Source organism: Lepidochelys kempii, chromosome 6 (assembly GCF_965140265.1).
Source record: "Lepidochelys kempii isolate rLepKem1 chromosome 6, rLepKem1.hap2, whole genome shotgun sequence".
NCBI lineage: Eukaryota > Metazoa > Chordata > Testudines > Cheloniidae > Lepidochelys > Lepidochelys kempii.
This window is the reverse complement of record NC_133261.1, coordinates 28776039-28789574: the sequence shown is the minus strand read 5'-3', so window position 1 is coordinate 28789574 and position 13536 is coordinate 28776039. Positions and strand designations below refer to the sequence as shown.

Genomic DNA, 13536 nt, shown 5'->3' with positions numbered 1-13536 from the left:
CTATAATGTATATTGCTCATTTAATCTTTCAGGGTGACTTATGAATTAATGCTCTTTCTCCCCCCTACCCTCCCCCCCCCACACAAAAAAACAAACAAACAATTGATTTTACTAGTTCCTGCCCCCAGCTCTTTTTGGCTTCTGAAACCCACTACCTTGAAGTTCACAGCGGATGTGAAGAATGGGCTAGGAGCATCCACAGGACTGTTGCCTGGCAGCTGGTTCACTCCTAATCAACAATGTGCACCTGGACAGTGTCACTGAGACCGCACCAAATCTGGTTTTCCTATCCATTCCCTTCTGTGGACAACATCAATCTTTGGTGAGAGTGACAACTTACAGTTGGTGCAACTGAGATCCAAAAACAAGTTCCCCACTGTCAGTTAAAGCCTCTTGCTGGGATGGTGCTAACATAGAGAATTGGCACAGTTCAGCCCTAAGGCAGTGCATGAAGCCATTATGCTGACACTTCTATAGGCACCAGTTGATAACCTTCTCTTATAAATTAAGAATTTCTCATGTATAAATTCCTCATTCTCCTCTACCCTGAAGAATTTCTCCTGCTTCTTATATTTAATTATTCATAGGTTCAGACTGGTAAATATTTATAACTCAAGCAGATACTGCTTTTGTTATACATTCAGTAGATCTATCATATTAATTCCATGCACGAGATATTGTCAACACCTTCTAGTATTAACAGATAATGGGCTAAACTCATCTGTGGTTTCACTCGTTGACTTTGTTAGACTTACACCAAGGATGAATTTGGCCGGCTGTGCCCACCTAGCCAGGATACAGAAAAACAAATAATTCACTGGAGATAGACTGCAGACTAAAGCAAACAGTTCTTCTTAAAATGGAACATTTTCATATACACACAAAGGCCAGGGTTGATTCCAGCTCCTCAAGAAAGGAACAGATGAGACACAAGTTCATAACACCAAGCAAAGGCAAGGACTCTGATTTTAGTAGTTTAGACAGTGAGGAGGTGTGTATCTGCACTTATATGTGCCAGTGAATAACTGAAGAAAATAGACCCTCTAAAATAATAGCTTACATTATCCCAATTACATACTTTGATTCCCGTATCTAAGCCTCATAATTGATGCTGAAGACTTTCCCTGGTATGTGCAAGGTATTGAGAATTATCATCAAATGTTAGTGTTTCTTATACAACATATCCACCAAGAACTACTTGGAAGTGTTGTTTAGTATATTGAACCTACTGAAACATGGGTGCAAGAACAATTTACTTGGGGGGGGAAGAATCTACTTATTAAAAACTCATGATATAAGTTGACCCAAGTAATCTTGTCACCATCAGCCTCCTCTAGGAAAAAATACTTACTGTGAATCAAACAAGGATACTAAATTTGGATTGACAGCAACATAAATACATCCAGAAGCTCTAATGTTTGTATTTGCTCTTGGTGTGTGAACCACTTCTGTTTGTTCTCAAGTAACCAATGTATTTCCTCTTTTCATCACTTTCTTTTATTTCTGAGTAAATACATGTAGTTTTTTCCTCTCTTTACTTCTATTTTTGCATGAATAATAAATCTGAGACCCTGATTGCTTGTGATCATTAACATCCAATGGCACTTCTGCAAGAAAAGAGATTTTAGCTGTGCTGTCCTAGCCAATTTCCAATTCAGCTAAGTCACATTCTCCTAAAATCAGTCAGTGCTTCTGCAAGTGACTGACTTGGAGAAGGCTAGAGTGAAATGGATAATGAACAGAAAAGCACTTTGGGAAAGATTTTCCATAGAAATGGCCCGTGCCTTTATTAGCACAGCTTTGAAAATGTGTGATATTGGAAGGATACCGGAAAATAGCTTCTCCACTGTCCTGTTGTGTGTAGGTGGGATAGATGTGATTCAGTAGGGCAGTGGTTCCTGATTTCACCTGTTAGAAAACCTCAGGCAACAGGTAGGTGGATTGGCACTTCCCTACATACTCTCATGCCATGTCTTGGCAGAGTTCACAGGATTTAAGGCCAAAAAGGACCATTCTGATCATTTAGTCTGACCTTCTGCATAACACAGGATAGGAGTCCACCCAGTAGTTTCTGCATCAAGCCCATACCTTCTGTTTGAGCCATTGTTTACCTTTAAAAAAGATAACCAGTCTTGATTTAAAGACTTCAAATGATGGAGAAGCTATCAAATCTCTAGATACATTGTTCTAACGGTCAATTATCCTCACTGTTAAAAAATGTGCACCTTATTCCTACTCTGAATTTGTTTAGCTTCAGCTTCCTTGCTGTGTCCCTTCTAATTTCTGTCTACTTTCTCTTTTCCTCATCTCTCTCTTCCCCTCGTCCCCTTCTTTCTTGTGATGTCCTTTTCTTTACTTCTTCCAATTTTATTCACTTTTACTTTTTTTTTCCTTGGGGGAAGTTTTAGTGTATTTTTCCCTTCCAACTCATTCTGCCACTCATCAGCAGGCTACAAACTAATTGGGGCATGAGGCATCTTTTGATAGCTTTCTGTTGCTGGGACACCTGCTTTTGCAGCAGAGCTATGTTATGAGAGCGAAGACAAACACAATGCTTAGTGTGACAGACCGCTTCCTATATCTACAGTACTATACACAACCTACTCCTGTGGCTATTTTTATTAGGGGACCACACATCACAGGAGCAGAGAGGCTCAAGTATTTTCCTAGAGCATTAATCACAGCAATAAACTCACAAAGAGCAGTCAAGTGGCTCCAGGCAGGGTGGTTCTGCTGCCTTGAACCCTTTCTTGTCCACTCCACTCTGCCCCACACCATCTTAGACTAGGTTAGGAAATGCTGCTTTAGGGAACACTGCTGTGAGAAATTCTGAAACCGCAATTCAGTATGGGAAATAGAGCTACTAAGAAATGCTACCATGAAATAAGGCCATGTTTTCATTCATTTAGCAATCAGCCTGAAAGAGAGAGTAGAGAGGAAACAGTAATAATGGAAAAAGGCACTTAAATATCTAGAGATTTTTAATATATAAAAAGCTAAAATAAAGCTCTGTGTAGTTGCATTCGTTCTGGTCAGCTCTGGTTTCTTTCAGTAGTGTTTGCACTTTCCTGTTTTGCGAGCCAAAACTAAAACTCAGGCAGTCCTGCCAGAAAAAACATGCTTTTAATTTAACCTCCAAAATGTTGTGCTAGAAACTAAATGTCTATAAAGATTTGCTAAATATTTATCTGAATTAGTGATTCAATATTAAACATTAAGCTGCCTGTCTTTGAAATTTCTCTTCCCCCTTCATTTCTAGATTCTTCAGCAGGGTTTAGAGGATTTGACTAAGGCACTTGGAAGTGGACATTAGCAGAGCCTTAATATATGTTTGATTAGGCGGGGCTGGAGATTCAAAATATATTTGAACAAAAATGTTATTTCAAGCTCCAGCAATTAAGATTTCTTGATTAAAAATCTCTTTAATTAAAACTAAAGCATGTTAAATTATTTCCCCTGACTGACATGATCAACTGATAGCTACATAGGTGATGTGCTTCAAGTCTTTAGAACGTATATTACTATTAACCCATCCTTCCTTGCTCACCTGTATATTTCATTCATCCATCTGTTGCATCACATCATTAATGTATAATGTAAACTCTTTGGGGTTGGGACTGTCGTTTTATTGCATGTATGCTGCACCTAGTAAAACAGAGCCCCGATCCTTGATTGGGGCTTTGCTGCATTACAAATAATAATGGTAGTAAACATTTAGGCAAAATATATCCTCAGTTTCACCATGTGTAGTTGAGTTAGCCGTCTGTGAAAGAGACTTACGGTCATGACAACCAGTTTTTTTACATAACTTGCAGTGATTTTTTAAATTATACTTATTAGTGACATCCTGGAAGATAACTAGATGTAGCTGGCAAAAAATAGTGAGTATAGCTTTTTGTGTATAAAATATTCAAATTATAGCTCCACTTTTACAAAATTGTTTAAATAGTTAATCAAGTGAAGGAAGAAATGGTTTTGATAATTTTAATGAGAAAGGAAATGAGGGGACATGATCAAAATATATACAGTACTGAAAGGTACAGAGGAAGTCTCTTGAGTTCTGAACTCAAGAGTAAGGAGACATTCAATGCAATTAAAAGATGGCAAATTCAAAACTAATAAAATGATTATATTTTTTACACAATGAATAATTAGACTGTAGAACTCGTTGCCACAAGAAGTCATAGAGGCCAACAGTTTAGCAAGATTTAAAAAGGGACTGGGCAATTATATGGATATCCAGAAGATCTAAAGTCATTACAACATCATCATTTTGGAAAGGATATTAAACTTCATGCTTCAGAGCTTAAGTCAGTCTAACTATTAGAGACCTGGATGAGACCTAATGTGAGAGGGCAGATTTTTTCACATCTGACTACCGTGAGGTTCTTACATATTTCTCTGAAACATCTGGTTTTGGCCACTGTTTGAGACCGTATACTGGACTAGATGGACCTCAGATCTATAGTATGGCAATTCCTAGGCTCGTTCTTAGAGGAACTATTTGGACACCAAAAGTTGCTATTTTTCATTGTTGTATGGAATGGTGAAGAAGTCATTAGTAGGGTGCTAAAGTACTTTTAATATACAAATTCACAAGGTACAAAAGGCTAACTTCACAAAATGTCTTTTCTTTAAATGCTGAGATGAGGAATTCTATTTAGGGCTAGAAATCATGCATTGTAATGCCACATGACTGGAGGTCTGTTTAACAGCAACTGCGAGACTCTTGAGACTCTTGAGCCTCTGAGCAGTTACATCACAGAGCTGAGGTATCTTGTTGTTTTTTGGAGTAGTAGCAGCATCTTGACAAATTCCAGGTCTATCTAGCAGAAACATGCTTCTCTGTCTCACAGGGTCAAGAGATTACACTGATCCAGAGGAAGAAGGAACTTGTAACCTTACTTACATCTATCACTTAAATAAACAAACTAGTAAAGAAATAAAAGAAACTGGTCTAACTGTAGTAATATTTTACTTGCATTAAATTACTTGCAGCGTGGAAGAGAACTAAATTTTCATTTTAAACTAATATCAGAACTTCTAATTTTTCTGTGCCTTGTAGTAACTGAAGTACTGCAGTTGAGTGATGCTCTTAGAGATGACATTCTTCCTGAGCTTGGAGTTCGATTTGAAGATCATGAAGGTAACAAACTGTCTGCCTGTATTGTAAATTGTAGCTATTGCTAAAATTTGGTGAATTCTTTTCTTAAGATATTGAAAAATGTCAATATGATCAAGAATAATCAGGAATCCTTGTCAATCTTACTGAATGCACAGAGCTTTAACAAATTTAGTTTTTAAACTTTCAAAAGCATTCAGATAAAATGTACGTTTGCATCTCCTTGTATGGTGCTTAGCTCCTCAGTCATTTCTAAATGGTCATTTTGGTGGCATTTGCATTTAACTTAGTAATACAATTTGAAAAGACTATTGCAGGATGTGTTTCAAGAAACGTTTGTGGTACCAGACATATAAGTGTTTATTTTTCTTTGTTGTTTCTCCAGGACTCCCAACTGTGGTCAAGTTGGTGGACAGGGAGACCTTACTGAAAGAAAGAGAAGAAAAGAAAAAGGTTTTAAATTATTTTAATTCTTTCATGTTAAACTAGTTTGTGTATTATATTATTTTGCACATGTAAAGTAAAACACACATTCTTATTGACATTACATATTTCCTTGCTGATTTGTGAGAGAAATGGCAATTTTAACACAAACAAAATGGAAAATAGCACACCCAAATTGATAGCAGAACTCAAGTGGCACTGGAGAAAAGGAATTTGAGATAATTGCTTGAAAGTATGCTATGGGGGATTTAAATATCTTTTCAAGTTTCAAAAGGCTTTATACAATTATGATGTGCTGGGTATGACGTATTTATTCTTTTGTCTCCCTGGTAGAGTAATGCCTATGAGTAAAGTATTCTTATTTATTTGTCAATACAAAACAAAGGTAAATATTTCCATACAGTTAGCAGTACTGATTTGACATCTGCTGATAAAAACAGAATGAAATTGCTAAGTCTTCATTAATGTAGCACTGAATGAGGCAGGATTCCTGTGGAAAAAATAGCATGTGATCATGTAATTAAAGACTGAATCATAATGCACACCCCCAAGGTGACTGAATTAATGCTGCACAGGAATCTTAATTCTAGGATTTCCTGACTTTTGAGTGTTTGACTTTGCAACCTTAATAGTCTTTTAATGTAATTTTTTGTGTATACATTCTCTGTTTTAAAATAAAGTGAAAAAATGGCAATTCCATCATTTGGAGTCATACTGACTAGAGCTAGTTTGGAAAATTTTGTTGTGTTTTTTCCATGGAAAGTTTTTGACTCTTTGGCAAAAAATCAGAAACGGAAAGTTTTTAGCCAAAAACATTAATATATTGATTAGGAAATGTCATAGTGCTGCATGGGAGTTGCAGTTCAGGTCCTTGTGCTCTCATTCTTTTCTGTGGCCTGGGCTCCCTGGCTAGACTATACATCTCCCCTGCTGAAGTATGCTCAGTACTGAAAGAATCTTTGGAGAATTTAGCTGTCAGACTCTAACAAGTCTGAGCATGTGTAAACTGAGACTTTCCAGAGATTCATAACTTGGCCAAATTTGGACAGCTTTTTCCCATAGGAATAGCAAAAGGCTCATCCTGTTACAAAGATGACCTTCCTCCCAAATTTCAAACCCTTTTTTCAAAGCATGGAGGACCATGGTGCACTAGAGCGTCTCAATTACAATTGTAAGGATTTTTTAATGTGGGCCTAATAATGCATTGATCCCTAATCTCTTTCTGAGTAATGGCTGAAACACTTCTGTTGAAACTTCCCAAAAATATTCCGGCTGAGGCAGACACCAGGCAGGGAAAATTTCAGTGTGAAGAGTTGGTTTGGCAAAGGTATAAGCGACTGAAAACAGGGTCTTATAATAGACGCATTGAGCAACAATAATTATAGGTGTCATTACCAGTTTTGTCTATAATCAGATATCTAAAACATAGAGCTACTTAGCTGACATTAGTAAGAAATAACCTACTGCAATGGTTTAATTTTGATTAAGTAATGCTGTTTTTCAATTTGACTTTTTATAGATTGAAGAGGAGAAAAAAAGAAAGAAAGAAGAAGCATATAGGAAAAAACAAGAACAGGAGGTAAATATTCAAATATCTTTTTAACATACATTAAAATGGGCATTATGTTTTTGAAGATGTGCGTTAATGGCTATATTCTTATTCAGGCAAAAATACACTGTGGGCTGAATTTTCAGTCCAGCCTCAGCTGGCCCTCCATTTTTAAATTGTGTTGTTTTTGTTTTTGGTGAGTGAAAATTAATGGGGTGGGCAGTTTTTTGTTCACAATTATTTGTGCTTACAAGTTAGGTCACTTAAATGTTCAGGTCTTTGTTCAGATTTTGTGGTAAGTTTTTTTTTGTTTTGTTTTGATGTGGCCATCAGAGATGGTACGTGCTTCTTAAAATACCTTGTAGCACATTTTTTAGTGAATAGCTGTGAGTAGGATACAGCATGCACAACAGTTTTAGAGCTCTGGCAATTCAGGAACATTTAACTTAGAGAGGCTTCTGTCTGTGTCAATTATATTTTCTTCCCTCTCTTTATTATTGTATAGATATGCATGAAAACAGCATCTTTTTCCTTAAGAGTCCATCTGTTCCTGCTACTTATGCTTCACCTGAGTCTAATTTTCTGTGAAGACACATTCATCTCCATAGCATCTAATTGTGATTAGCACAAAGGTTTAAGACTCCAGGTGAGGAATAAGCACCAGAAGCCAGATGCTCTCTTGAAGAGCAAAGATCCTATTTCCATGCAAATTGCACTAGTAATGCAATACAGGAAAATAAACCTTCAAAGTATGATCTACAGGGAAAATTGTCTTTAAATAGGATGTTTCCTTTTCATGAATCTCCAAACAGCTTTATCCATTCTTTTTAAAATTGTTTATGATTTCATTGCTTTTAATGATCTTGAGAAGCCACCATTTTCAATAAAACCAAAGTTTAATTTTCCTTTAATATGGTTTAGTTATTTTGGGCCCTGATCCTGCTATGACCTGCATGGAGCCCTATTCAAATCAATAGGATTTCTGCTTGGACATAGGGAAACATCTGCAATGAGCTCATTGCCAAATAGCTTACTTTTTATGTTTGTACCTAAAATACAACAAGAGCTCAAATTAAACAAAAAGTACATCTGGCTTCTGCACCACATAAGCTGACTATTTTGAGCTGTAGCAGGGTTGTTTTTTTTTGTCTTAATTGGATTCTAACTGATTAACTGTTGCAACAAAGTACTAAATTAATTACTTATTCCCCCAGACAGATATGTTCAAGATTCATATAGAGTTGTCCCTCACTGATGATTCCTTTCTCTCCACATAATGGAAAAGTGTGATGTGGGTCTCCTTGATTTGCAATTTAGATGTTCCATGCATCAATTAATGTACACCCAGGGACAGCTTTTCAGAAAAGGACAAGTGACAGTGTAATTCGTTAGGATGCTAATTAACTGTAATATAATGCATATTTTATATTGCAGGCAGCAAAACTGGCAAAGATGAAGATTCCACCACATGCAATGTTTAAATCAGAGCTTGACAAATACTCCAAGTTTGATGAAAATGTAAGAAACATGGGGAAATTTTCTTTATGCCAATTGAAAAATAAGAACTTAATAACTGACTAAAATGCCTGATCATTTCCTCACTGAAGTCAATAGTGCATTACCAGTTAATTTGATGGGAGCAGGTTCATGCTCTTAAGTGTTCACTGAATTGTACCACATTGATGCCCTGTGTAAGGGTGTATGTAAGAGCCATAACTTTTAGGGGGTTTCCATAACATGGCCATCCTGCTACTGGGCAAGACTTCTATGACTTTTGGGATAGAAATCTTCTTAAAGATTAAATTGCAGAAACTTCCTGTTGGGAGGCAAAGATTGCGCACACACCCTGTCTCCCCCCTCCTCTCACTCCAAAACCTGGCAGATTCAGGGGATCTGTTGGAGACCCAGACCATTTGCATGGAGACTCTGTCCACTGTGCCTCCTCTCCCTCTCCCTGACAGCACAGCTCCATTGGACCATGCTAACAGGTTCTCTCTGTCCATTCCCTGGAGGGTGAAGGCTGGTGCTATCTGGGAAAGGTAATTGTATTACCTTTTCTGAGTAACAGCTGCTATACCAGCACTAAACCAACATACATTGCCCCCCAGTCTCCTTCCCCAATGTGAACCCTTGAGTGCCCTCTGCAGGTGAGCAGGAATGGTGCTATGTAGGCAGCTGAGCCCCTGCCGTGCAGAAGTGGTAATGAGCACATGGATGACCCTCTGTGCACAAATCATGGGGAGATAAGATCTGGGCTGAAAAGAGCAGTCTCAGTATGACCTAGAATATTTTATTGCATTTGCTTTAAAATCTGGAGCTTAATAATAAGCTGATATGTCTTGAATAGTGGCCTAAAGCTCCTGATTTACACAAGCCCTCTACTATGGTGCTATGTTCATTCATTTAGAATGTTTTATATTAATTATGCTGTTACTCCCTTCTATCAGTAATGCATGATTCTGGTGGAAAGAGGTGATAAAATTTAGCCACGAATTTATCAGATTGACCAAAGTCAAACAAAGTATCTGGACGAAAATTTCTAAGATATTAGTGTTCTTAATATTCCAGGGATTTCCTACCCATGATACAGAAGGCAAAGAACTCAGCAAAGGACAAATGAAGAAACTGAAGAAACTTTATGAAGCACAGGAAAAACTTTACAAGGAGTATCTACAAATGGTTCAGAATGGAACTGGAAATTGAGAACAAAACCAGGACATTCTTCTTTTTTAAAATAAAGGCGAGAGCTGGGTTATTATAGGAACAGTAAAGAGCATATATTGATGCTCATATTGTGTTTACATGTTCTACTGTGGTCAAGCTAAAAATACTTGTTTACCTGGATTAATATATCATCAAGTTTAGAGTGTCAATAAAATTTTATTATTAAAAATAAAAAGAGCCTGTAGGATGTTTGTGTCACAATCATTATATATTGAACACTTCTCTTGGGGAAGACAGTGTTCAGTCAAGAAACCTATGTGGATTTGCTGCTTGTTATAACTTCTTCAGGCCCCTGGGTAATTTCTCATGCATGTCGCTCTTTAGCCAACTAATATCCAGTGTAGCTTGTGCTTTGGAATAGTTAATGTCACAACAGGTAGAACTTACTGAGACCTACAGCAAAGCTAATCAATTTGTCCCACAGTAAGAACCATAAATATTTCTCAAATTATTTCAATGACATTACACAGGCAGAAAGTACCATAAATAGTTCAAGTAGGATGAATCTGTTGCAGTTTTTCAAAACCCCAAATATAGACAAATAAATCTATGGTATAAGCAACAGTCATTTCCATAAGCTGGACTGTCACAGCCCTCACTTGGCCAAACAGAGCAAGAAGGTTCCTCCCTGCTTGGCCCAGCTCAGCTTTTAACTTCAGTCATGGAGATGAGTGCAGGGGCGAATCATCTGCTCTGAACTGTGGGTGGGGAGAGAATGGTCAGGTCTAGACAGTGGGAAGAGGCCTGCTCTTCCTCGCCCACCCCTCACTGTCCAGAGGAACAAAGGTGCTCCACATAAGAGTGAAATAACTTAACCTCCTCTGAGCAAGATGGAAGCAAGGGAAAAATTGTGAATGTTAAAATTCACTGTCCGGACTGCTCCGAGAAAAGGAGTACTCCTTTCCTTTTTGCGGACACAGACCAACACAACTGCTACTCTGAAATCTGGTCTGCTCCTGGGACAGTGCAGTTTTGCACTCTAATGAACTAAAGCCATCTAACATTAGAATTTGCAGTGTTTAAACAAACAGATGACTGCGTCTTTAAAGACCCAGCATGTTGTTTGCTTTCAGTCCCGTGTTCCATCTTATGTGAATTCTATAGCTCAAACAAGATGTTCAAAAGTAACTAGTGATTAGATGCCTCAATTTTTGGGTGCTCAACCTGAGACATCTTAAAGGGTTCCGATTTTCAGAGATTGAGAATTTAGCATTCTGAGAACGCAAATTTCAAGTTGTGTATGCCTGAATCACTGGACACTTCTAAAACCTTGTCCTTGGTGTCTGGCGATAATCTACATTGCAAGAGGGGTATATGTTAAAACACAACTACTTCAAATTCAGGTGACCTTAATAAAAAAGGTTTCAGAGTAGCAGCTGTGTTAGTCTGTATTCGCAAAAAGAAAAGGAGGACTTGTGGCACCTTAGAGACTAACCAATTTATTTGAGCATAAGCTTTCGTGAGCTACAGCTCACTTCATCAGATGCATTCAGTGGAAAATACAATGGGGAGATTTACATACATAGAGATCATGAAACAATGGGTGTTACACACTGTAAGGAGAGTGATCACTTAAGGTGAGCTATAACCGGGGGGCGGGGAGAGGGGAGAGACTGAAGTGTTCTCCAACTGGTTTTTGAATGTTATAATTCTTGACGTCTGATTTGTGTCCATTTGTTCTTTTACATAGAGACTGTCCAGTTTGACCAATGTACATAGCAGAGGGGCATTGCTGGCACATGATGGCATGTATCACATTGGTAGATGTGCAGGTGAACGAGCCTCTGATAGTGTGGCTGATGTGATTAGACCCTATGATGGTGTCCCTTGAATAGATATGTGGACACAGCTGGCAACGGGCTTTGTTGCAAGGATAGGTTCCTGGGTTAGTGGTTCTGTTGTGTGGTGTGTGGTTGCTGGTGAGTATTTGCTTCAGGTTGGGAGGCTGTCTGTAAGCAAGGACTGGCCTGTCTCCCAAGATCTGTGAGAGTGATGGGTCATCTTCAGGATAGGTTGTAGATCCATGATGATGTGTTGGAGAGGTTTTAGTTGGGGGCTGAAGGTGATGGCTAGTGGCGTTCTGTTATTTTCTTTGTTGGGCCTGTCCTGTAATCAGGAGGTTTATTCCCCCACCCCCACCATTCCTCAGACATTCTTGTCAACTGCTGGAAATGGCTCACCTTGATTATCACTACAAAAGGTTGTCCCTCCTGTTCCCACCCCCCCCCCGCTCTCCTGCTGGTAATAGCTCACCTTAAGTGATCGCTCTCCTTACAGTGTGTATGGTAACACCCATTGTTTCATGTTCTCTATGTATATAAATATCCCCACTGTATTTTCCGCTGAATGCATCCGATGAAGAGAGCTATAGCTCACGAAAGCTTATGCTCAAATAAATTTGTTAGTCTCTAAGGTGCCACAAGTACTCCTTTTCTTAATAAAAAAGAAACTGCAGAATGGATGGCCTAAATAGAAAATTTAAATAGTGGTTTTCCTGTGGGACATTATCTAACTTACCAGAATGCCTAATGTCTAAACATTTAACAACAAGGAAAAAAAGGGGGGGGGGGGGCATTTAATATTGTTTGTCTAAAGCATTGTCATCTCAATGAACATTAAGGCCTTCCTTACTACCATTTGGTGGGCAATGAGAAACAAACATAAAATGCTTTCATAAATAATGTTAAAGGGGTAATGTTAGAGTACAGACGTTTCTAACAGTGTACACTGTTATAAGGACAATAGGTTTCTCAGCAAGATATGTTTAACAATGCATGACGCGGTGTCTCTCATCATGCTTATCTACATATGATAGAATAAATTTAAGGTAACCCCATACTCTCGTTGACATTTGTTTCCTGTGCATAAACTAGGCAACACCTGTTTAGATTCACCTTTCTTTGCTGGGAACCCCTAAAACCAGTTCTCTTGCTGGGCTTCTGCCATTGCTGCTGGAAACCTGTAAAACCCAGCACCCTTCACAAGCGATGACCCCATGATGATGGCCTAGGACCATTACCTTGTATGGTAGAGATTAATTTTCTGGCAGCATGAATGATATGATGGTTGTAAATAGCAGCCAGTCACATAGAGCTTCTCAGCAAAATTTGACACAATGAACCATGCATAAGATATTGTAGCAGTGACTAAGGGATGTTGCTGAAATGTCTGGCACTGCCTTTCAATAGTACAAGGCATTCCTAGAAGATAGAATCAATCAATAATAGTGGACATGTGCCTCAAGATACTGGAAATTCAGCATCCCTCAAGCTATCCTGTAATCTATGTAATTTAACATAGGAGGTTTACCAAGATGATGTCTGAGCAGGAAGGAGCTCTCCTGAGATACACAGACGCAAATGTTCACGGTGAGCCTTCTGGCCCCAGTGTGGATGTGAGTGGTGAGGAGATGTCTGATCTTCCAGTTAGAGTGCAGGTGACCTGGCAGCTACTTCAGCATCCATATCTCCATCTCAAATGGATGTAACCATGCACATTCCTGAAGAAAAGTGTAGATCAGAGAAGAGTATGGTGGAGGCGCAAGAAACAGCTGCTGCTGAGTTTAGTTTCTTAAGTCTAGATGATCCAAGACTGTAGCCTGAGGGACTTCCTTGTACTGCATGGGGCACAGCAAGTGAAAAACTTCATGTTCCCCAAAGACAATGAAAATAGAAGTTTCCATCCAACAGTTTACTGG

At 38.5% G+C, this 13536-nt stretch overlaps 1 protein-coding gene across 2 annotated transcripts in view; it reads left to right on the top strand.

The window, feature by feature from the left end:
* The window catches only part of CARS1 (cysteinyl-tRNA synthetase 1), a 49498-nt gene extending 39489 nt beyond the window's left edge, over positions 1-10009 (top strand). For both annotated transcript variants that reach the window (XM_073347286.1, XM_073347287.1), the window contains 5 exons: positions 5066-5146; positions 5508-5575; positions 7086-7145; positions 8550-8633; positions 9684-10009. In XM_073347286.1, the coding sequence (XP_073203387.1) occupies positions 5066-5146; positions 5508-5575; positions 7086-7145; positions 8550-8633; positions 9684-9818 (428 nt within the window). In that variant the 3' untranslated portion in view covers positions 9819-10009. The remainder of the gene's footprint in view (positions 1-5065; positions 5147-5507; positions 5576-7085; positions 7146-8549; positions 8634-9683) is intronic.
* The last annotated feature ends 3527 nt before the right edge of the window (positions 10010-13536 follow it).